The sequence below is a fragment of the Notolepis coatsorum genome (assembly GCF_963971535.1).
Source record: "Notolepis coatsorum genome assembly, chromosome: 12".
NCBI lineage: Eukaryota > Metazoa > Chordata > Actinopteri > Aulopiformes > Paralepididae > Notolepis > Notolepis coatsorum.
In genome coordinates, this window is record NC_140176.1 from 130475159 (window position 1) to 130499745 (window position 24587).

At 42.8% G+C, this 24587-nt stretch overlaps 1 protein-coding gene across 1 annotated transcript in view; it reads right to left on the minus strand.

Annotated features, from left to right (window-relative positions):
• Positions 1 to 24587, minus strand: part of LOC311238055 (sodium channel protein type 4 subunit alpha B-like) — a gene marked incomplete at its 3' end in the record, with an annotated part of 252987 nt that overhangs the window by 29821 nt on the left and 198579 nt on the right. Inside the window, exons 22-23 of the mRNA XM_084326018.1 lie at positions 11428 to 11698; positions 360 to 981 (exon numbers count right to left, since the gene is read on the minus strand). Coding sequence (XP_084182144.1) covers positions 360 to 981; positions 11428 to 11698 — 893 coding nt within the window. The remainder of the gene's footprint in view (positions 1 to 359; positions 982 to 11427; positions 11699 to 24587) is intronic.

Consider the following 24587-nt stretch of genomic DNA (forward strand, 5'->3'; position numbering starts at 1 on the left):
CTTGGCGCCGCCAGTGTCAAGGGCGTTATCCAATGAGGAAAGCGAATAATGCTATGATTCAAACGGAGGCTTAAAGGGATATAGCTTATATATATAAATAATATACAAGTTATATAAAACAATAAAACTTAGATTCTCAGTGTTAATCTGGCCCTTCAGACCAATTATTATTATTATTATTATTATTATTATTATTATTATTATTATTATTATTATTATTATTATTATTATTATTATTATTATTATTATAATAATAATTATTATTATTATTATTTAATAATAATAATAATAATAATAATAATAATAATAATTATTATTATTATTATTATTAGTAGTAGTATTATTAGTAGTAGTAGTACCTGTACTGAATGAATTGCGTGGCTCCAGGGTCAAACTTCTCCCAGGTCTCGTAGAACATCTCGAAGTCGTCCTCACAGAGAGGGTCTGAGCTCTCCTCTGTCGCTACGTTGAAGTTCTCCAGGATGATGGCAATGTACATGTTCACCACCACCAGGAAGGACATGATGATGTAACTGCAGAAGAAGATGATTCCGACACCTTTACTGCCACAGTCCCCCTTCACCTCAGTCCCTGGGTTCTCTGCTGACGGGTCACAGTCTGGAGGGCTGTTCATGATGGGGCTGAGCAGGCCGTCCCACCCGGCCGAGGTGGTTATCATAAACAGACAGACCATGCTGTTCCCAAACGTCTCAAAATTAAACATGTCGTCAATCATGGCTTCCTTCCTCACATAGCCGAAGTTGGACATCCCAAAGATGGAGAAGATGAACATGATGAGAAACAGCAGGAGGCCGATGTTGAACAAGGCAGGAAGTGACATCATCAGGGCAAAGAGGAGGGTACGGATGCCCTTGGCACCGCGAATTAGGCGGAGTACGCGGCCGATACGAGCCAATCGGATAACACGGAACAGCGTCGGTGAGACAAAATACTTTTCTATTATATCTGATAACAGGAGGCCTGGAGAGAAAGAGAGACAGGAAGTCAAGAAACAAGAAAAAGAAAGATGGATAGAGAGACTGTAATTGTAGCAAATAACTTTTTAAACAGAAACAATAAACATAATTGGTCCATTACTTCTGTTATTGGTCCTACTACTACTAGTAGAAATGCTGCTACTACTACTACTACTACTACTACTACTACTACTACTACTACTACTACTACTACTACTACTACTACTACTACTACTACTACTACTACTACTACTACTACTACTACTACTACTACTCAGGGACGTGCACAGGACTTTAGAGGGGCAGGTGCTGAAAGGCTGAAAAGGGCACTACACTTGTGTGTATATATTAACCGAGCGTGCGTAGCGCGCAAGCGTGATTTTTAAGGGCCCTTTTCGGGCGGGGCCCCCTTTTTATGCTTCTTGGGGGGTTATGGTGATCAAATATTGAATATTGAACTATAATAATCAGTGCAGGAGCTCACTTATCCTTGAAAGACACTTTTATCACTGACTTAAAAGGCCCATACATCTCCATAAATGTTCAGGGGGGAGGGAATAAGTGCTTACCCTACAGACCCCAAGAAGTGCTGTATATTCTGTATTGTTTAATATAAATGCATTTTTTATTCCAATCCCGATTTGTATTTGAGATTCCCAAATCCCATCGGAGTTGACTTCTTCGTGTCCCTCAATAAGTGAAATACCAGCATTCAACAGCGGTTTCTATCATCATCATCATCACCACCCACGCTATGCATAAAATATATAGGTCCGCGGAGAGGCACGCTGAGGAGGCCGTGCAAACTGCAATGGAATATGGGGCATCTCTCTCTCTTTACCTAATATTTTGATTCTATCCTGACATTTTTCAGTTGGAAGGGCAGTCTATATGCTTAACGATAAAAAAAAAAGAAAAAAAAAGAAAATTTCAAAAAGGGCACTTTTTTGATGAGGCTCAAAAAGGCAGGTGCTCAGGCACCCCTTGGCCTCTATGTGTGCACGTGCCTGCTACTACTACTACTACTACTACTACTACTACTACTACTACTACTACTACTACTACTACTACCACCACTACTACCACTACTACTACTACTACTACTACTACTACTACTACTACTACTACTACTACTACTACTACTACTACTACTACTACTACTACTACTACTACTACTACTACCAGTACTCGAGTTGAGGGGGGATGCAGGGGGATGCCATCCCCCCTGAAATAAAAACGGTCAATATCATCCCCCTTTTAAAACGGCCATCCCCCCTTCCCATCCCTTACATCAAAGTATCAGAATGTTTAATGTTTAATAAAAATGTCTGCAGCACTGGCCATCCTCTCAGTCACGAGAGCATGCACTCGCAATTCGCAAATATGCTGCGCATATCACTGTCAAACAGTGCGCATCTCGCGCCACTGACTGTCGGTCGCTTAGCCTTAATAGACAGTGGCACGAGACCCGTGAAAATATCAGATGTTTTTTGTGCTATCATGCTGTCTCCCCTGTTCCCCCCATGGTCTCATGTTCCTTTTGTTTTTGTTTCTTTGTTGTTTCTTTGTTTTTGTTGACAGAAAGCTTGCCACACCCGGGAGGAAACCTGCGGACCCCGGTCGGACACAATGTCTTGGGGTATACCGTGTAGGCACACCACATGGTCCACAAGGAGCTCTGCAGTCTCAGCGGAGGATGGTAACTTCTCCAACGCGACAAAGTGAACTGCCTTGGAAAAACAGTCCACAATGGTTAGAATAACAGTCTTACCCAGAGAGTCTGGGAGTCCAGTAACAAAATCCAGTGCTATGTGGGACCATGGACGGGGGGGCACAGGTAACGGACGTAGGAGGCCGGCGGGGGGCCGATGAACGGCCTTACTGTGGGCGCAAACTGGACAGGCCGCCACATACTCTCTAATGTCTCTCTCCATGGTTGACCACCAGAAACTCCGCCACAGGAAGGATAGGGTTCTTCCGACGCCGGGGTGGCAAGAGAACTGACTGGTGTGACCCCATTCAATAACCTCCGACCGCACCAGGTCAGGAACAAACAATCGGTTAGGGGGTCCATTACCGGGGTCTGGTTGAGCGTGTTGGGCGGTTCGGACCCTGTTCTCCAGCGCCCAAGTTACTACACCTATCACCTGGGAGGGGGGAAGGATAGTATCAGAACTCCCCTCAGCAGGACTCTCCGGAAATAACCTGGAGAGCGCGTCAGCCTTACTATTTCGTGACCCCGGGCGATAGGTGAGTGTGAAATTGAAACGGTCGAGAGTTAACTCTCCGGGTGGACTTGACATACGTGAGATTCTTGTGGTCTGACCACACCAGAAATGGATCTCTGGCCCCCTCGAGCCAGTGTCTCCACTCCTCTAGGGCGGCGTGGACCGCCAGCAGCTCTCGGTTACCGATATCGTAGTTTCGCTCTGCCGGGGTGAACCTACGAGATAGGTAAGCGCAGGGGTGAAGGGTACCATCCTCTGAGGATTGTTGGGAGAGGACGGCTCCGACCCCGGTATCCGATGCGTCTACCTCCACAATGAAGGGACTGGTAGGATCAGGATGAGCTAGGTGCCGTGACAAACAACCTCTTAAGAGCGGTAAACGCGGCTTGAGTCCAAACAAATGGTCGGAGCGTGGAAGTGAGCGTGTTCAGGGGCACGGCTACCAGACTAACTAAACCGCCTGTATCTTACGGGGGTCAGCACGCACCTGACCTCGCTCCACAATATGGCCCAAATATTCCACAGAGGCGGTGTGGAAACTGCACTTCTCAGCCTTAATGAAGAGCTTATTCTCCAGGAGGCGTTGGAGAACAAGCCGAACATGTTGGGGGTGCTCGGCCGCGGTACGGGAGAACACAAGTATATCGTCGAGGTACACGACAACAAAAACGTTGATCATATCGCTTAAAACATCATTAACCAAGGCCTGGAATACTGCAGGGGCATTAGTGAATCCAAAAGGCATTACCAAATACTCAAAATGCCCCAGGTCGGTACGAAACGCAGTCTTCCACTCGTCGCCCTCCCGAACGCGGACGAGGTGATAAGCATTACGGAGGTCAAGCTTGGTGAAAACGGTGGCATGGGTAAGGGGTTCAAAAGTAGAGCTCATAAGAGGTAAAGGGTAACTATTTCTCACCGTGATAGCGTTTAAGGGTTGAAAATCAATGCAAGGGCGGAGCCCTCCATCCTTCTTCTTCACGGAAAAAAAAACCTGCTGCCACAGGGGAGGAAGAAGGACGGATAAGCCCCGACGCCACTGACTCACGGATGTACTCCCGCATTGACTCCTTCTCAGGCATAGACAGGTTATACAACCGATGAGAAGGAAGAGGAGCTCCGGGGAGGAGCTCGATGGCTATGTCATAAGGACGGTGAGGGGGCAAAGACAAGGCGCGCTCCTTGCTGAACACCGCGGCAAGGTCATGATACTCCAGGGGAACACCCTGGAGATCCGGAGACGCAGGGTCGGGTTTTGGACCATGGGGAGGAGTCGAGGCTGAGTGTAAACAGTTGGCGTGGCAGGCCACACTCCAACTGAGAATTCTCCCAGTGGACCAACAAATTTGAGGGTTGTGAAGTTCAAGCCAGGGGCGACCCAAAATGAGGGGAGTACATGGTGCAAAAAAAATTAAAAAAATAATACTCTCTGTGTGCTTACCTGACACCGTGAGCGAAATGGAGGGGGTGCCATGGGTCAATGGAGCTAGATTACATCCATCGATAGCACGCACATGAACAGGAGCCTTTAACGGCAAGGTGGAGATTCCCAGCTGTCTAACCAACGTTGCGTCAATGACACACACATTCGCCCCGGAGTCAATCATAGCGCCTATTGATAACGACTCCTGTGCCCACGCCAGCGTGACTGGAAACAGTCTATTAAGAGGGGTTCTCCGCAAATTGGATACCACTTGACTCACTAGCACCCCTCGCGTTAGTGAGCCGGATCTTTTGGCAACGCTGGGCAAGTATGAACCCGGTGCCCCCGGTCCTCCCACAATAAAGACATACACCGCCCTTTAAACGAGACTCGCGCTCCTCAGAGGTAAGGCTTGAGCGACCCAACTGCATGGGGTCCTCCTCTCTACGTGAGGAGAAAATAGGTGCATTACTAGAGGCGGCCTTGGGTAACTGAGCCGACAGTGGCCTGGTGGTATGACCGACCATAGGGTTATGTGCCGACGAGGTGGAGAGCCGGGACCCCCACTCACTGCGCCGTTCACGCTGACGCTGGTCGATCATCAGCGCGAGGGTAATGAGCTCGGAATAAGTCTCGGGACGGTACCTTTGGATCGCGTCTTTAATGGTCTCGCTAAGACCCTGTCTGTACACGCTCAGTAGAGCCACGTCACCCTAGCCACAACCTGCCGCCAATGTACGAAACTCGACCGTATACTCGGCCACCGAGCGAGCCCCTGCTGTAGACTATGAAGGCGAGCCGCTGCGTGTGGACCGTCCCTAGGGTGATCGAACATAAAGCGAAACTCATCACAAAACACACCATAATCTGAGGCTAACACGTCACCTGGTGCTACCGCGGCAGTGGCCCATCTGAGGGCTCCACCAGTTCACAGTGCCACTACGAACCCCACTTTCAAACTACCTACCTGAAACCTGTTAGTCTGGTTTTCAAACATGGGGTCACATTGACGGAGGAAACCTTTACATTCCTCAAAGTTACCGTCGTAATGCGGAGCTAGGGGAAAATGAGAATCCTGACGGGCTACGGATGCGGTGCCCTCGATGCCACTTACCGAGGGACCAGCACCGGAGGGAGACTGTCAAGACTTTTGGTTTATTTAATATAAGGATCAGATGTGTAAAGGGGTCTAAATAAGTTAACAGGTGTTTGTGATTGGGACTGAGCATGCGCAGTTCGCGCAGCTGCCTTTCAAATGGTGGCGGGCTGTCACTTCTCACTATAGCACTGACAGGATCACATCGCCCATTGGTAAGTGGACTTTATTAAGGGATTGCAATGTTAACTTGGCTGTGTCACATATGTACAATGTAATGTATCACGTTGGCTGCTGGCTGCTAATGCAGCCTGCGGATAATATTTGCATAGTGCACGGTGTTAGTGATGCTGGCTGAATGAATGAACGTTAACTTGTGTCTGAATGTTTGCCGCTAGCTTATGGCTAGGCTAACGCACCTCGCCGTAGGTGCAAAGCTGAACTAGTGTCCTGGTGGCTTTCCCGGTTTGTCACGGTGAGATTCATGTGGGGAACTTTGGTGTGAGTGTGTGTGTGCTTTGATGAGAACTGCTATCTTGTCCGTTGTGTGTGGGGAGCTTAGTGGCTCGTATCTCACGGAGGAGGAAGTAAACATTGCCATGCATTCTGGGAAATGAAGTCATTCTAGTTCTCCCTCCTCTCACCCACAATTAAAGGGGACATGACATACTGGTTTGATAGTGTATAGTGTAATGTATATATATAAATATAAATTATATATATAATATAATATATAAAATGGATAGTGTATGTACATTTGATAGTGGTATTGATATATATATTGATTGGTATTGATATTAATATATATTGTATATTAATATTATGATTAATGTGTATGCGCTGCATTTTGTTCTGTTTCACAGGTTTTTGACCTATGGTAAGCCTGTGGTCAACTGCGGGAATTATAAAGGTTGTATTGTGGAGAAAACATCTCAACTAGTTTGTTCAAATAAACAAACTCTAATGACTAACCATTGAGTCATCCATTGTGTGGTGCCTGTCAGCCCTTTCGGAGGGATTCAAATAGAACATTTTTGAAAGATCCGAACAGAGACCTTGCTGAATACAGCCCTGCCAGCCTCCCGTTGATAGAAGAAAACGTGCGGTGTAACTGAGTGACCAGTTCGGTAACTGTGGCGCTTAATTCCTCAACAGAGGTTGTTACACTAGCTGGATCTGTTTCAATCTCAGGGAACAGAGGAACGGGACCCAAATGAGAGAGTGAAACAGTCCAACAGTTTAAACGCTAAAACAAGTGTGTATTTATTCTTTACAAACAGAGACAAATTCAACAATACGAAAAAAAGGTACAAGGCATACAAACAATGAACGGTGGAAATGTGGTGTCAACAGGTCGGGACCTGGGTTATGAGGTGTGTATTAAAACCTGAAGTATGTGTGATGTAGCAGACTATGTGTGTGTACTTAATATGTAAATAAAGTCTTACCGTGTTGAAAAAAATATGTAGTCTTTTCATTAATATGATCAAAGTACTATATACAGATCCATCGGCCATGATTTTAACAGGTCAATTCTGCTCCCCACACTTTCCTGTGCTCGTCCAGACAGGGTTGTCCTCTTAGTCCCGGACTATTTGCTCTATCCCTAGAGCCTTTGGCACAGTACATAAGACAATCCCAGTCCATAGCGCCGATCTCAATTAAGGGAACTCAGCATCACATTAGCTGATATGCGGACGATGTATTATTGTTCAAGCAAAACCCTACCACCTCCCTACCTCATCTACTCAAAGTAATAGATGATTTTGGCAATCTAGCGGGATTTAAGATAAACTGGCCAAAATCGGCCTTCCTTCCACTCAATGTGACTGCGAAGGCTACCATCCTCCCAGCAAATATACCCATGGTAGAACTTTAGATGTCTTGGAGTTGAAATATTCCCCACTATATGCCAAACGGTGAAGTATAATTATTCCGGATTCTTAGATAGGATCACAAATGACTTCGGCAGGTGGTCAAAATAAAAAAAAACTCATTACAGGCCCGAGCATCAATAGTTAAGATGGATGTTTTACCCAGAATTAACTTTTTCAGCTCGATGTTGCCGTTACCCCCCCCCCCCAACCCCCCCCCCCCCTGTTGGTTACTGGCAAAAATTACACTCCGCTGCATATAAATTCATTTGGAACAACAAACCTCCATGAATAAAAAGATCCACTGCACAGAGAAATAAAGCCAACAGGGGTTTAGCATTTCCAGACTTCAACTATTATTTTAAAGCGTTCACTTTAAGACCACTGATCACCTGGTTTGATTCTCAAGCATCTGTATCCTGGAGACCATTAGAGGAGAACATAGTGGCACCACATAGACTGCAGGATATAGTGTACACCAACCATAAATGGCACAGTCATTCTCCCCTATTTAATAACAATTTACTCCTTATTGCACAACAACCTATCAGATTTCCTAAATGGGAAAAGAAAGGCATACATACATTGGGGGATATCTTCGATGACCATGGTTTCTGCAGTTATCAAGATATATCTAACAAATTTAACCTCACCAGCTCCACTAATTTTTTCTATCTACAATTAAGAGCAGCTTTAAAGGCTCACAGAGTCCCATTAAAGATTCCACTTGAGCACCACAGATTTTACAAATTCTTTTATGAAAAGGAGACATCGAGAGGCTTCGTCTCTGACTTTTATCGTCACTTACTTACGTCCATATATGATATCCTTCCCCTAGACTCGGTTTGGAGGAAGGATATCCCAAACTTGGAAGTAGATTTTGATTGGGATGCAGTCTGGGCAAACGTTCGGCTATCATCACGAAACCCAGATCACCAACAGATTAATCTCAATTTTGTTCATAGGATTTACCTGACTCCTAGACGTTTGCACCTAATGGGTCTCAGACAAGACCCTTGATGCTCCTTGTGTTTAAACGGTGCTCTTGGTACATTTATGCATATGTATTGGGAATGCCCTCCTGTTAAGATATTCTGGGAAAAAGTAACCACTCAATTATCAGAATTTTTATCTTTGACCATACCTATACTGCCTTCTGTATTGTTGTTGAATGATGTTTCTCAGTTATCGACCTCTGTACATGTAAAGAGACTAATTTTGCCCGGTCTTACGGCTGCCAAAAAGTTGATAGCGTCACGCTGGATTCAACCGGATAAAATGTGCCGGAAGGTATGGGTTCTTACCTATCTCGATGTGATTTATCTAGAGATATCTACTGCACGAATTTTAAGTATTAATGAAGCCAGCATAGCAATCTGGTTAGCTGTGGTGGAGAAGATAAAGGGAAACATATGAACTTGTAATTTCTGATGTTAAATGGAATAGTGGATGTATAGTCCAAGAGGGGGTCCTGAGGGGGGGGGGGGGGGGAAGGAAAGAGTGAGGAAGAGCGAGCAAGAGCACATGTATTGTATTGTATTGTATTTATAATTTTTATGTATTTTAATCTACATTTATTTTGATTTAATTACTGGACTGTCATTATTGTTATTATTATTTCTGTCATTGTCCTGTGATTTATCATAGATTTGTACTGTTACTGTATTGTTTGTCTAGTTTTATGTTAAAAAAGGGAAAATAAAAAACATTTGTTCAAAAAAAAAATATATATATATGTAGTGGAACATGTGGCCTCGGCCACGCTGGGGCGAAACAATAACTGATTCCCGAGAGGGAAAATAACACGAGGGACTTGGCGAGGCAGGGGGGAGAAAATAACGAGGGAATTAACAGGCGGATGAACGCGACGAGTATCCGAGATGGCGTCTTCCAAACTAGATGGAAGAGAGAAAAAAAAGAGACACGATATTAGTTGACCAGTAATCATCTACCCACACTGAAGGGGGAGAAGAAAAACGAGGTTAGGGTTTCAAGCATTTGAACAGGCGCATCAAAACAACGAGGTTAGGTAGCAGACAAATAAATGACAACAATCAACGAGAACTAAGTTAGACAGAAATGTCAAAAGGAAAATAATTAAGGCGCAACAAACCTACTGTTCCTACAGAACGAACTCGCATCGACTGCTGGGCTGGTCAGATGTTTATAGTCCGGGAAGAGGCAGCATTCTCTAATTGTTCATTAGCACCAGCCGTACGCCTCGGGGTCGTGTCAACGCGCCACGCGTCCTCAGGGGGGAGCCAACAGGATGAGGTACCTGCTCAAAAGCAGCCATCACAACACATACCTGTCAACCAACCCTCCCGTTTTTCTAATCATTTATGTAGGACAAAGGAAATCCATAGGCTGAATATGATTTATTATCATCACTTTGGGTCTATTATTTTACATTTTAAAAGCATTTCTTTTATCAGTTTAATGTATTTTAATTGTTTTTAACACACACACACAGTATTAAAATAAGAAAGGTGTTTCAATATTGTTATTGTTTTGATTATTTTGTTGTTACCTGTTGGTCTAATATAGGGAATATCTGTATAAGTGCTATTTGTTTTTCTAAGCAGTTTCAATTATCATTTGATACCCTGTTAAAAAACTAAAATTTGAACTGCAATAAAATGATGATGAATCAATATTTTTCTCATTCTTTTCCTCCCTTTTTTTTGAACGAGTTATTGTTTAATTTACATAATGATTTAATTAATCACAATTGAAAATCAACTCTTAGATACCAGTTTTGATCATATACCAGTAACTGCTTTTTTAAATACACTATAATTCAATATTCTAGAAACACATTTGACTTTGTTGGATTGAACACAATGGCAAATTGGGACTGTTAACCTACAAGACCATAGACTTCCATTACAACCACTTTTGACCCTAACTGTAAGAGCCATGGTGCCATGGCAGCCCAGGCGGGGACTGACTCCAATTCTGAGGGGCCAAACATCCATAATAACATCATGCATGTTGTTTTAGAAGTATATATAATAGTACAATATTGAAAAGGTACGGTACACAGTTGGTCTCCCCCTCTGTGCCATTATCAGCACAAAATATGTCAAGATATGATAAAATCCACCATCCCCATGGCTGCAGATCCCTAAAAGCTTAATTTGCGTATTAAAATCATGCCCCCGGACCCCCTTACTCTGCGTCCCCCCCAAACTTGTCATGAGATCTGCAGCCCTGACCATCCCCCCTGTTTTTTTTTCACAACTCGAGTACTGACTACTACCACTACTACTACTACTACTACTACTACTACTACTACTACTACTACTACTACTACTACTACTACTACTACTACTACTACTACTACTACTACTACTACTACTACTACTACTACTACTACTACTATTACTACTACTAATAATACTACTACTACTACCACTACTACTGCTACTACTACTAATACTACTACTACTACTACTACTACTACTACTACTACTACTACTACTGCTACTACTACTACTACTACTACTACTACTATTACTACTACTACTACTACTACTACTACTACTACTACTACTACTACTACTACTACTACTACTACTACTACTACTACTACTACTACTACCACCAGTACTAGAACTGCTGCTGCTACTACTACTTATGTTGTTGTTGTTGCTACTGCTACTACTAATTATGCGGCTACTATTACTACTACTGCTGCTTCTGCTACTACTAAAAACGACTACAGCAAAGCTACTACTACTACTACTACTACTACTCCTCCTACTTCTATAGACAGATAATAACAAAAATAATTGTAATGTCACCGCTGCTAATCCTGACAACCCACCTACAATAGACAGTATGACCACAATAAAGTCAAAGACATTCCACCCCACAGTGAAGTAGTGCTGTCTGAGAGCGACCATCTTTAGACAGCACTCGGAGGTGAAGACCACGATGAAGACCAGGTTGACCAGGTAGAGTATCTCCTCCTTCTCTGTACTCTGCTCGTCTGTCTCCACCATCATGGTCACCATGTTCAGGCAGATCAGGACCATGATGAAGATGTCAAAGACCTGTGTCGTGACCAAGTCAAACACCAGGCCCTGGCATCTGTTCTGTTGGTAGAAGAGCGGATACCAAGGTTTAACGTTCTGGGTCTCAGATCTACCTTATGATAACCCTAACCCAGAGCCTAACCCTACTTCACATTCTTTCAGACACATTCTATAGAAAACAATCCAGATTTTAGGACTGGAAAACAACTTAAAATGGTCTAAACAACAGAGACAAAGGGCAGAACGCAGATGGATCAAGAACATTAACACCATTAATCCTCTGGGACTGAACCAAATGTACCAGACCTTTTAGTTGCTTTCCTTTTTCTTTTGGAGGCCCTCCAGATTGCTGTCTACCTCTGAGAACATTTTCCTGGATCATCCACATAGGTGGAGTAACAGAATAGAAGCTCCAACGAGATGAATGTATAGCACTGTCCAGGAGAAGAGAGCACTTAAGTCACGGAGCCCGAAGGAGAATTTGGTTGATTGTAGAGGGTCAGTGGAATTTTTTGATTTTTTTTGTTTGATATTTGCTGCTTTATTTCATTTATATTATTTATTTGCATGAATCCTTGGATCTTAAACATTTAATAGCATGTATTGTATTTATATCTTTATGATGAATTTCAATATAAGCACTTTTTGCAGCACTTCTGATGACCTTTTCCACTGACCCCTGCACCGAAGGAAAACATTTGGAACCCATTGCGATATACGTCTTCTCTGACCGCCAGGAGGACAGAGGTCGTGCAGCAGAGAGCTGAGTGCACAGACCGTAGAAGGCCTTGGACCACCTGGAGAGAGCTGAGTGCACCTGCTGTAGAAGGCCTTGGACCACCTGGAGAGGGACAACAACGCTATTGAGATGATTCCTCCTGAATTCTTATTTAGAGAGGGGACTATTTTACACTAATATGATTTCATCTATATTATTTATTTGCATGCATTGGTCTTGTTTGATATTTGAAGTATGATCTGCTTTATTATTTATTTGAATCGTTTGATCTTAAACATTTAATAGCATGCATGTATTTAATCCTTTGATCTTACAGCACTTATATCCCCCCCCCACCTATAAATGATTTCTTTTTAGTTAAATTAAAGTTTTCAGGAGCCCTGTCAATGGTCTCAACTGAAGGACGGCCGAGGTCCAGGAAAGGTCAAGGTCACAGGCCAACTGCATTTGGAGGCATGGCCTTGCGATACTCACGCTGTATGCAGTTTCTAGAGTAAGCTGATTTGGTTCGGTTTGCTTATACAACAGCTCCCCCTGGTGGCGATCTTAATTAACAGCATGTCTGTCGGTTGTTTGCCTCCTGTTGAGATGTGCCATTGATATGATTTCTCCTGAATTCTTATTTAGAGAGGGGTCTCTTATTATTGTGTGTTTACAGGTTTTATTTTACAATACTATGATTTTATTTATATTATTTATTTGTATAAATCTTCCGATCTTACAGCACTTATATGGTTTTCTCCCCTATCTAGATGATTTATTTTCAGGAGCCCTATCATTCGTCTTACACATATCCCTTTGTTACGGCACTCTTAGGTAGAGTGAGCTCATATTATTTCCCCTCTTTACACCTCTCTCCTTTATGATATGGTAGGAAACAGTTAGGGACCAAATTGCACTCTTGTTTAATACAACTTTCCCTCTTTATTCTAGGTTCTACCAATTTTCCTTTCTAATCTTTTTATTTTGGTTTCTCTTTTTCCCTTCACAAGTTTTCTCCCCCCTTTCCATATGAGTGGACAGAAATATTAGGAGAAGGTAAAATCTCATCCCTGTGCCCATGCCCTAACAGTCCCATAACCCTAACCCTAACCCTAACCCCAACCCCAACCCTGACCCCAACCCCAACCCCAACCCTAACCCCAACCCCAACCCTAACCCTAACCCTGTTCCTAATGTGTGCTCAGTGCTCAGTATATTGCGGTATGTGATGAACACAAGGGTAATAATTATTTGTATTTTCAGACTGTATAGGCGCCGATACAGCCTGAAAATACAAATAATTATTACTCTTGTGTGTCGTGTCATCATCACATACCGCAATATACTAAGCACTGAGCACACATTAGGAACAAATGTAACGTTAGCGCCCACCACATCAAGTACGTCTACACAACATATAAGAGTTGTTTGTAGGTCGGAAATGATGGAATAGATTTACCAACAAAAAAGGTGTTTAACCTGCTCATACCTTATTAAAAGCGTGGGGCAGGAGCAGCACGGATAACTTGGTTCTGCATGTATCATGCTTCCATTCAAACAGACGGCAACACACGTGAAGTCAAGTCTCACTCGCGTGAGACTTCCTCTCTAGATACTCTACCTGGCCAGGGTACTCCTGGGTCCTAGTGCCCCCCCACGTTACACTATATGTCATGCACATGTATTTTATATGTTAATAAAATTGCATTTATGTATAGTCGTAATTCTGTCACTGTTTGATGTCACAAAGAAGGGTGTATCCGAAAAGCTGTCTACAACATTTGTAACAGGTGATGAAAAAGTAAACAAATAATTAACTTTATTAGACATTTGTTAATGATGAATAGGCTTCACTTCAGATTAGGGCACACAATAGCATCTGCAAATGATTTATAGATGTTTTATGAATGTCTTAACAAATCATTTGTTGATCATGAACAAATAAATGGAGGTACAGTATAGTCATTTTTTCATATCCATTTTTCAAAGCGTCTACAAATGTGTTACTACACATTAAACAACATTATTTAATGATGAACAAATCAAGTACAAACAATGTTGATAATGAGTTATAAATAATGTAGAACTAATTTGTAAATGTTATACAAATATAGTTATAAATGATTTAATAATAATTTACGAATGTATATAAATGACTTGTTCATGATTAGTTCATTATCTACAAATACCTTATAAATTTATTATAACAGGGTGTTATTATAAAGTGCTACCTAAAATGATTATGAAAATTGATACATTCGATAAATAGTCAATCAACCATGCAGTTGGTTAATAACTTAATCTGTTAATCAGCCAGCCATCCATTTAATAAACAAGTCAGTCTGCCCATGCTTCTGTTGGTTGTGTTGTTAGTTGTGTTATTAGTTGTTTCTTAGTTGTGTAGTTAGTTGTGTTGTTAGTTATGTAGTTAGTTGTGTAGTTAGTTGTGTTGTTAGTTGTGTAGTTAGTTGTGTAGTTAGTTGGTTAGTTGTGTAGTTAGTTGTGTAGTTAGTTGTGTAGTTAGTTGGTTTGTTGGTTGTGTAGTTAGTTGTGTAGTTAGTTGTGTAGTTAGTTGGTTAGTTGTGTAGTTAGTTGTGTAGTTAGTTGTGTAGTTAGTTGGTACGTTGGTTGTGTAGTTAGTTGTGTAGTAAGTTGTGTAGTTAGTTGTGTAGTTAGTTGTGTTGTTAGTTGTGTAGTTAGTTGTGTAGTTAGTTGGTTAGTTGTGTAGTTAGTTGTGTAGTTAGTTGGTTAGTTGTGTAGTTAGTTGTGTAGTTAGTTGGTCCGTTGGTTGTGTAGTTAGTTGGTCCGTTGGTTGTGTAGTTAGTTATGTAGTTAGTTGTGTAGTTAGTTGTGTTGTTAGTTGTGTAGTTAGTTGGTTAGTTGGGTTGTTAGTTGTGTTGTTAGTTGTGTTGTTAGTTGTGTTGTTAGTTGTGTAGTTAGTTGGTTAGTTGTGTTGTTAGTTGTGTTGTTAGTTGTGTAGTTAGTTGGTTAGTTGTGTAGTTAGTTGTGTTGTTAGTTGTGTAGTTAGTTGTGTAGTTAGTTGGTTAGTTGTGTAGTTAGTTGTGTTGTTAGTTGTGTTGTTAGTTGTGTAGTTCTGTTTCGTTATGGATCTCGCTCAGTGTAAAGGCCATATGAGTGTTTTGGTTATTATTATTATTATTATTATTATTATTATTATTATTATTATTATTATTGCAAATAGAAGGATATGATTTATGGGAATGTTATGATTTATCTGTGTACGAGCCAAAGCTATATATATTTCGGTTATTGTATTACATGAATGTTTAATATTGATCGGATTTAGATAAAGTCATTGAACCGTCGTATTTGTCATAATAGGGCATTCTGGAACCTAGAACCTTCTAGAGCGTTGTGGTGATGTCATAATAGACTTTCTAGAACATAGAATCTTCTAGAACCACAGTATGACATCATGATAGAACATTCTGGAACATTTGTGATGTCACTGTATGATGTCATAACCGAATCTTCTAGAACATTTGGGTCTCTATATATAGCCACGATTCTCTCTGTGTCAGTTGCATCTTCAACCAGACTGGACGGGACCAAAAGGATTAACAATGAACTGAAGCCAGAAGCCAGCAAGTAGATTTACGGCTGGTACACTACGAAGGAATTTTCCTGTGTGGAGTCGGCGGTGAATTTGGAGACTGGGAAACACAGTTTTCTTACCTTGTAGTAGTATGTGCATGAGTGACAAGAATATTTAGGAAAGTATATTTAGGACCACTTCTGTAAAGAAAGACTATGCAAATAAACCATTTTAATATCTTTACTATACACGGAGCGGCTGTGGACATTGCTTTTCTTTGCTTTTACGAGTAAGTAATTTGACCAGTGGAGTGGAGCCCCGGCCCGCACACTCAGCATCATACTGCACTGTACTTCACTTTGTGCACGAGCACTGAATAAAAAATTCCACCATGTACCTTTACATCCCAACATTCGTCTGGCCACACCCCCATCCGCTTACCTTCATAAGCAGGTGTGTGGTCACCTACTCGCCTCCTTCTTCACTTTCACCACAAGGAAGTGCCTTCGGTAGATCCCCACTTGACGAGGTTGTTGGTAGAAGAAAGTTGGAAAACAAAAGAACGGGAAGATACGTTGACATCATATCTTTATTTTCTCTCTCACTATTTCGAGAAAATACGGCGATATTGTCTTTGTTACTGGAGTGTCTGGAAGATGATGATCATTCTGACCTTCAACGGCTTTTTTGTATTAGGAGCTCACGCCGCTGACATGCTACCCAGCTACAGTCCTCCTTGCTGCGGCTGGATGGGGTTGCCCTCCGGCCACACAGCTGGACTGTGGGAAGCACCAACTGTTGTGAGAAGCGGTTGTTTCCAGGATGGGGTACGTACTGTTTTGCTTGCGAGCTCTGGTTGTTGTTGATGCTGTGGGGGTTAGCTGACAATTTACGAAACGCCGACTCCAGGCTGGGGTCCTCTGCTCGGCTTAAACGGCGGTCGGAGGATCTTGGTCTGATGCCCATGATGGTCAATCTAGTGGGCCGCGACCAGGTCCTGGTGAACCCAGGATTCTCGAGCGGATGCTTCTCTGTCCCGTGCAGGCCCCACCTTTCATATAAAAATGAAAGTACACCCTAACGAGGAAATGTGGGCATAGGATCTTCTTTATCGGGAGTTCCATGCTCAAAGTCGGCTGCAGCCCGAAATGGGAACTGTGCTGGCCCTGCTGTATGTCTGGATCACTGTTGAAAACTGTGTTTTGACATTCCTTTTCTTTTCCCTCTTAGGGGAGGGACTTGGACAGCGGCCTGTCTGAAGTATGGCTTGTTATGTCGTTGTGTACAGTTCAGGTGATAGCTGCTTAGCTGGCGTGCTAGTTTGTGGCCTACTGTGTTAGCCAGTCAGCTGTTAGCTGCGGTGCTAGCTCGCTGTGTTTACCAGGCTAGTAAACGTTAGCTTGTTGCTATCAGTCGGATAGCTGCTTAGCTGGCGTGCTAGTTGTGGCCTACTGTGTTAGCCAGTCTGCTGTTAGCTGCGGCGCTAGCTCGCTGTGTTACCAGGCTAGTAAACGTTAGCTTGTTGCTATCAGTCGGATGGCTGTTAGCTTAATGCTACACTTTTGAACGTTTTCTATGACTATAACATGCCTTAAACACTCTGACTACGACGTCATCTTTGACAGAGGATGTTAGTCGAACCTACACCGGGAGCCCTGCCAGCGAGGACTGCGTCAACATGGAGAAACGTAGCGGCTGGGTGGCGCAGCGACGGTACCCTCGTCGCCGACACGTGAGATGCTGTGTTCAACTTCGGTGTCCCGTTAGCCAGATTGCAGTTCTCTTGGCCTGCGCTCAGGGTAGGAAAGTCCCGACCGGACTTTAAACACTTCTTCTTTCCTTCCCTTCTAAATGTTTTGTAATAACGATGTTTTCCAAAACGTGTGTTGCTGCAATACATTGAGGATACAACGCGTGTTGTGTGTGAATTGTCTTGTCACTGGTATAGCTTCTCTCTCCATAGGAATCGGGTTGTTGTTTACATGTGTAAAAATGATCTGGTTAGTTGTGATGAGAACATGTGTGTTCATGTAACGTAAACTCACAACTAAGGGGGTTAATTAACCTATGAAGCTATGCTTAGTGACATGTGATTGAGGAATGAATTCTTTTCTCAGCCTGTAATGACAATGAACAGTGTGTTCACATATTAACAGGGTTACCTGTTCAACTTGGTCGTATCTAGGGTAAGGAAGGAGGGGTGGTCCCCCCGGTTTCCCTGGGGCTTCCTCACCCTCCTCTCAGACATGTTGTTTACAATATATTGTGTCACTGTGTTTGTGGGGATACGATGTAACCCTCAGCTTAAGTTGCTGGGGTTGTGCTTTCCGCTTGAGAACAATTTTTTCCTAAAGAAAAGATTGTTTGGTCACTTATTATGTGTGCTTAGCAAGGCCTGTGGTCAATACATAATCGAGGATTCTGTATTCTCTCGTTATGAAAAACAGCGTTCCTCTGTAGCAAGAGTGTACTTTTGCCATTTTTTGTTGTGATGAAGGGTTGTGTGTGTCTTGTGATCTACAACTGGGTTAAGTTTGGCCCACAGAAGCACATATGTAAGTCTGGTACCGGGGCTCTTAAAGGGGGCCCTCTCTGTTCTGTGTTTTTTCCTTAGTAAAAATCAGATAGCAGGTTAGCACATGAGCCATGTGAGGCTGTTCGATGCTTCATGTAGCAGGCTATGACTGTGTCATGCTCTACTTGTCATTACATCGTATCATGGGTGTGGGGTCGTAAAGGGGTGAACTGGTAATCCTTTCCTCCCCTTTTCTGATTGGTCAGGGGTTAAAACCTCCTGTCCTTCAAGGTTCCTGTCACGTTGCTGGGGGGGGGAGGGAGTTTCCTGGTCCCACGCCCTGGAGGATTGGGCGTATGCACCGCGGAAATTCCCCCGCCATAGAGTACGTCACTGAGCGCGTCTCTGTTGGTAAGACTTCCGTGAGTTGTTCAGGTCCATGTTATGGCTCTGTTTCAGGAAGTTGTCAGAGCTCCTCCTCACGAAGCTCCACCTCGGGCCTTCTGTGAGTTCGGACTCTCCTTCCCTGTGAGGGAGCCTCCTCAGAGTTCAGAGCCTCCTCCTCAGATTGTCAAGGTGAGTAGAACTTCAAAAAGGAGTTCTGCTCTATTGTGTGTGTATTCAATTCAATTCGATTATTGAGTGTGTATTGGTTCAGTGTCGGAGGGCCCTGACCCCAATATTACGTAGCTCAATATGGCAATATATTCTTTTCAATCTATACAGCTCGCGTGGGAAGTCTCTCTGGGGATTTCCGTCTCCTCCCTATGGCGAGGGTGGTGGGATGTAAAAATGTAAAAAAAAATTACCCTTAGCTGCGTCACGTGGGATTCATGTCAGTCTGTGTTTCTTTCTTTTTTAAATAAAAAGAGGAAGGAACATGAAGCACGACGGCTCCGTGTCGTTCTCCCAGGCGACTTGGAGGAACAATGTTTGGTGTCTTGCTAGACTATCCATTGATGTGTTTGGGTCTCGACGCATACATAGTGCTGGCTCGGTGTGTTTCTGTTAAGAATCACACAGGGGCTAAGTGCGCCTTGGTTGCTTGTTATTAAAACAGCGTTTTTATAGGGCAACTGGGATGGAGTTTTGTCTCTTCCGAGCGCCAGTTTACTAGGTTGTCTCGATGAATTCTCATTCATATCTGGGGGATGTTAACGGAATAGATCAGAACATAGGTAGAGGGGTCTCACGCCCTTGGGGTGGGCCACTGAGCACGGTCCAAATGGGACCATCTGGGTGGCGCCCTCTTTTCATGTTTTAGATCGACACACATACCTACCCCCTCTTCTGGAGTGGGCATGTCGGCGTGGTTAGGACTCGGGACTGGTCTGGTCGCGCTGGTCCAGGTCAGTTAAACCCGTTGTCCGCCAGGGATACAGATCTGCTGTTCTGGTACCCTGAGGGACTTGTGCTTTTTTCGGGGGGGAAAATGCCCGGTCGGCCCGGGTGTCACAAGGTTAGGCGTTATGGAGACCCTTGTTGGGTACATGTTGTCATAAGGGGCTGGTTCTCTTTTCTTCGCTCCTCTCTCACGCATGGCGAAGAGGGGGCTGTTGGGGTGGTCTTTTGGACCTCCTCTGGTAACCCTGTGCTTCCCGAGCCGCCGGGCCCGGTCCGAAGTAAAGTTTCGTTGATACCGTAGGCCTGGGATAACCCTTTTTTGAAAACTGAAACACTTGTACTGCGGTATAGCCTGTGTATACCCGCAGGTGTGTTTTGGAGTTTTTTCTTGAGGGGTTATAGGAACAACCACTGCATAGGGTAACGACAGGGTGGTTGGTTCCCTGGTGTGTTGGAGCAGAGTCAACTCCCGGGTTGTCCGGTTGAGTGTGCCCCTGCACGTTCATGACGTCTGCCAATCATGTCAGCCTTCTCTGCCTCGACCCCTCTGGGTGGGTTTTTTTTAATGGAGGCTTTGTCATGGTGATGCAACGCCAGCATACGCCCCTTCCGCCGGGGGGGCTGTTTTCAGCTGACTCCTTTGGCGCCTGTCTCCAGCCTGCTACAGCCTGCTGCCTGGTTTCCCCGGTGCGCTGCCTGCTTCCATTGGTTAACCTTTTTTGAGTGCTTACGGCCATGCTGACTGCCTGTTCTGCAGGGTCAGTGTGCCAGGCGGTGTGCTATTGGGGGGAAAGGGCCCGCTCTTGGAGGGGCCTTATCCGAATACGCTGGCGATGTGGGGGGCGGTGTCACTAAGTGACCGCCTGGTGGGGTCTTGATGCCTGGCGTCATTGACCTCTCCGGGCCCCCTTTTTTCCAGGGGATCCAGTCCCTTCAGTGGGTCTGGGTCTTCCTTCGCGCTCCGCTGCTACAGCCTTGCCACGGGGTTGGGTTTGCTCTTGACCCCGTGATTTTGGGGGGCAGTAACGAGGTTGTTCCTTCCGTTCGTTCCCTGGTGGCATGCGGGTTGTGCGTGTGCGTAGTCGTGGGGTCAAGCCACGGTCTGCTCACCCTGTGCGTTGAGTTGCTTGAGTTCCTCTTTGCACGGTCGGATCCGTCTCCCTCCCGTAAGCCTCCAATATGGGGGGTATCCTCCATTAGGGAGGGTCGGGGTGGCTCGGTCCTCCCCGGTCTGATGGTTGTGGGGGGCCTCAGCGGGATACATTTGTCAGGCTATGGCTCTCGCTCAGCCTCCCTTGTGCAGTATGATGCTGAGCGAGATCCATAACGAAACAGAACGTAAGGTTATGTATATAACCAAGTTCTGTGAGTTATGGTGACGCTCAGCATCAGACGCCGCTGCGGCCCTTGATCTCGCCTTGTGGTGAAAGTTTGGGAAGGAGGCGAGTAGGTGACCACACACCTGCTTATGAAGGTAAGCGGACGGGGGTGTGGCCAGACGAATGTTGGGATGTAAAGGTACATGGTGGAATTTTTTATTCAGTGCTTGTGCACGAAGTGAAGTACAGTGCAGTATGATGCTGAGCGTCACCATAACTCACAGAACTTGGTTATATACATAACCTTACGTTAGTTGGTTAGTTGTGTTGTTAGTTGTGTTGTTAGTTGTGTAGTTAGTTGTGTAGTTAGTTGGTTAGTTGTGTAGTTAGTTGTGTAGTTAGTTGTGTAGTTAGTTGGTTTGTTGGTTGTGTAGTTAGTTGTGTAGTTAGTTGTGTAGTTAGTTGTGTAGTTAGTTGGTTCATTAGTTGTGTAGTTAGTTGTGTAGTTAGTTGTGTAGTTAGTTGTAGGGGTGTAAAAAGTACCTAGAAATTATACTTAAGTGAAAGTATGGGTACTGTCTCAAAATCTGACTCAAGTAAAAGTCAAAGTATCTGGCTAAAAACACACTTGAGTAAAAGTCAAAAAGTCCTACTTTTAAATGTACTTAAGAACTAAAAGGTAAAAGTAATAAATTTTTTAAAGGGATAGACGGGGTCTCAAACTCATTCCATCCTGGGCCAAGTTTTCATTTAAACTATACATTGCACCAGGTGAGTTAGTTGAAGAGGTGAGCCAATTAGTGAAATCATCAGCTGGTGTTTAGGCAAGGCTGGAATGAAACCAAGCAGACACTCTGCCCACAATGGAATGTGTTCTGCGTTAGACAATGCTGAAATGAAAGAACAGAGGACACTTTTTTGCAATAAAATTATTTAATGCACTTCTCCATTGAAGGTAAACTAACATGGATGGCATTCACATCACAGCATGAATAATATCACAATATTAAAAACAGAATGGTGTATCCTGAATAATATCACAACATTAACCACAGCATAACAGAGGATATGGAGAGGGCTTCAGCGTTCTTATTTTGTTTCAGGTAGGTGCTCTTTGGATTAAATCCGGGGTAGGATTCGCTTATAAAAGAAAGGTTGAGATCCAAGGCAGCTCTACAATTTTTTAAAAAGCCTTTATTTATTGGCTTACATTATTTAGAAAAATCTTTTAAAAAAACCGACATGTTTCGGCCTACATGGCCTTCTTCAGGGTGTTGTAGCTGTGACAAAAACAATACTGTGACTAAATAGAGGAAAAAAGGAAAAAACATAACTCAGGGAGTGACTAATTACAATGGGGGACAGCTGGTCCCAATTAAATGAAGGCAAAGCAACATTCTCAACTTGAGTTGAAGAAATATACAATAATACTAAATAGAAATAAACAAATTTGTATATTATATAAGTATATATACACACAAACTCAAAATATTATAACAACATAAAGAAATGAGTCAAAACAAACATAGAATAGATCAATAATAATATAAACAATTATCAAAAATTATCAAAAAACAACAATGTAAGAGCATTGAGTAATGCAAGACAAAAAATAATAATACTATAATGTAATCTACTTAGCCTATAAAAGTGACAGTATGTCCGTAGAGTCATTTAAACCTGCAAAGAGGTGGCCTGTAGTCTATCAAAATACAATAAATAACAATGTATAAATACAATAAATAAATAAAGTGATCTACTGGCCTATAAAAATTATACCATGTCTATGGAATCATTTAAACTTGGGAGTGAGGTGGCCTGTAGTCTATCGATCCAGCGACTTTCTTTCTGGTTTAGAATTCTTTGTCTATTTCCTCCTCTAGACGTGAGCGGAACACTGTCAATTCCGATAGCTGTAAATAAAACAGAGGTACTATGGTGAACTTCATGAATATGTTTAGCCATTGCATAATCCATGTTGTTAGTTTTGATAGCATATTTATGATCTGCCAGTCAATCAAGTAGGCGGCGTTTCGTACGACCAACATAAAAATAGTCACATTTGGAACAAGACAGTATATAAATAACATGTGTCGTTTGTCAATTAATAAAGCTGTTAGAAGTATATGTCTGTTTTCTTAAAAAGAAAGACACTGAAAGAGAAAACCGATAGGGTGTTTTTCTCTACCACTTATAGTACTAAGGCCCTTGCTGTTCGCAATATAATTAAAAAGAATTGGAGCTTGATCCAATGTGATGAGGCCCTGTCTAACATATTCCCTGACCCGCCCCTCTGTACATTTAGGAGAGCTCCCAATCTCAGAGTTAAATTAGTACGAAGCCATCTACCGGCAGATGTCAAATCTACATGGTTACCAAAGCCTCCTATAGGGACGTATAGATGTGGTCACTGCAAACAATGCAATGTGGTTATAAGATCAAAAGGTTTTACCCACCCAGTTACAAAACAGACATGTACTTCTAACAGCTTTATTAATTGTCAAACGACACATGTTATTTATATACTATCTTGTTCCAAATGTGACTTTTTTTATGTTGGTCGTACGAAACGCCGCCTACTTGATTGACTGGCAGATCATAAATATGCTATCAAAACTAACAACATGGATTATGCAATGGCTAAACATATTCATGAAGTTCACCATAGTACCTCTGCTTTATTTACAGCTATCGGAATTGACAGTGTTCCGCTCACGTCTAGAGGAGGAAATAGACAAAGAATTCTAAACCAGAAAGAAAGTCGCTGGATCGATAGACTACAGGCCACCTCACTCCCAGGTTTAAATGATTCCATAGACATGGTATAATTTTTATAGGCCAGTAGATCACTTTATTTATTTATTGTATTTATACATTGTTATTTATTGTATTTTGATAGACTACAGGCCACCTCTTTGCAGGTTTAAATGACTCTACGGACATACTGTCACTTTTATAGGCTAAGTAGATTACATTATAGTATTATTATTTTTTGTCTTGCATTACGCAATGCTCTTACATTGTTGTTTTTTGATAATTTTTGATAATTGTTTATATTATTATTGATCTATTCTATGTTTGTTTTGACTCATTTCTTTATGTTGTTATAATATTTTGAGTTTGTGTGTATATATACTTATATAATATACAAATTTGTTTATTTCTATTTAGTATTATTGTATATTTCTTCAACTCAAGTTGAGAATGTTGCTTTGCCTTCATTTAATTGGGACCAGCTGTCCCCCATTGTAATTAGTCACTCCCTGAGTTATGTTTTTTTCCTTTTTTCCTCTATTTAGTCACAGTATTGTTTTTGTCACAGCAACACCCTGAAGAAGGCCATGTAGGCCGAAACATGTCGGTTTTTTTAAAAGATTTTTCTAAATAATGTAAGCCAATAAATAAAGGCTTTTTAAAAAATTGTAGAGCTGCCTTGGATCTCAACCTTTCTTTTATAACCACAGCATACTGGATTATCCTGAATAATATCAGAA